Source organism: Myotis davidii, unplaced genomic scaffold, assembly GCF_000327345.1.
Source record: "Myotis davidii unplaced genomic scaffold, ASM32734v1 scaffold461, whole genome shotgun sequence".
Lineage (NCBI taxonomy): Eukaryota > Metazoa > Chordata > Mammalia > Chiroptera > Vespertilionidae > Myotis > Myotis davidii.
Genome location: NW_006295825.1, coordinates 2,141,233 through 2,142,408, shown reverse-complemented (window position 1 = coordinate 2,142,408; position 1,176 = coordinate 2,141,233). Strand labels below are relative to the sequence as shown.

The following is a 1,176-nucleotide window of genomic DNA, read 5'->3' as shown; positions in this document are numbered from 1 at the left end:
CCCCCCACTACCTGCACTCCCAGTGAAGAAAATGCTCTGGCCTTTCAGGACGACCCTCAGCACTGCAGCCTGCTCCTCAGAAAGCTGTGGTTTGGAGGGGGCCAAATTCAGCTTCTTCACAGGCAGGGGCCACCTTGGGGCTTCCTGGGGGGACAGGGCTGTCTCAGAGCCTCCCCCAATACTCTAGGCATTGCCACCCCCCAGCCCCCCAACCACCAACACCATCTTGGTCCAGGTGCAATGCTAGGCCTGGGAGCCCTTGTGTCTCTGCTGGCTTCATTCTTTGGAGCCCCTGGACAGGCTTGGTTCACCTGGAGATCTTGCTAGTGACTTCTGGGGTCCAGGTCTCCCCTCGAGGAAGGGATCGAGGCTGGGTCTCCACTGACTCCTCGGGCCCTGAAGACCAGGGTCTGGGTCCTTAGTCGCCTCCCGGGGTTCCTAACTCTCCTGGTCCTCTTACCCATCCTTCTTTCTCACTTCTCACTGCAAGGAACCTGTTTCTCACCTCAAAGCACCGAAGCAAAATCCTGCCTAGCCAGATTCCCTTCTCCTCCATCCTTATCTTCCCACCCCCTCAGTCTCCACCCCTGTGGTCTGAGATCCATCTGCCCCAGATCACAAACTGTCAAAACCACCAGGCTTTGTCCCTACCCCCATGTGATCCGACCTGTTGGCTCCCCCTTATACTGCTGACCACTTGGTTTTTTCCAAACGCCCCTCTCCTTCTCTTTATCTTTTGGTTTCCTTTCCAGGCCTCCTTCTCTGCTTTCTCTTTTAATGTGACCTGGGCCACCCTTTTCCTATTCGGGCTTACCCGGTCTCAGAGATTGCACTGTGAGAAACACACAATTCCCGCATCTCGGTTCTACTCAGATGTCCGATGGGCATCTCAGTCCCCTAAAATACCACCCCCACCACCCCCAACTTGGGTCTCCTTGGTCCCTTCCAAGTCAGCGGCACACCCAGTCCCCAAGGCATACCCCCTTTCCTGTCCTCACGGTGTTGGGCTCGGCCCCCACCCGCGACTCCGTGGTACAATGTCACGTCCTGGCCCCGGGTGGCCGCCGCGCGCCGCAGCTCTTCGGGCTGCACGGGGCTGATGGTGAAGAAGTCGCGGGGCCGCGGGCCGAGCAACTGCGCGCGGGCGGAGGACGGCCCGGGACCCGGCGCCGCGGC

General features: G+C 59.5%; 1 protein-coding gene across 1 annotated transcript in view; it reads right to left on the bottom strand.

The window, feature by feature from the left end:
* Positions 1 to 1,176, bottom strand: part of PIF1 (PIF1 5'-to-3' DNA helicase) — a 7,704-nt gene that overhangs the window by 5,890 nt on the left and 638 nt on the right. Inside the window, 3 exon segments of the mRNA XM_015568468.1 lie at positions 12 to 144; positions 981 to 1,035; positions 1,037 to 1,174. Of these exon segments, the coding sequence (XP_015423954.1) occupies positions 12 to 144; positions 981 to 1,035; positions 1,037 to 1,174 (326 nt within the window).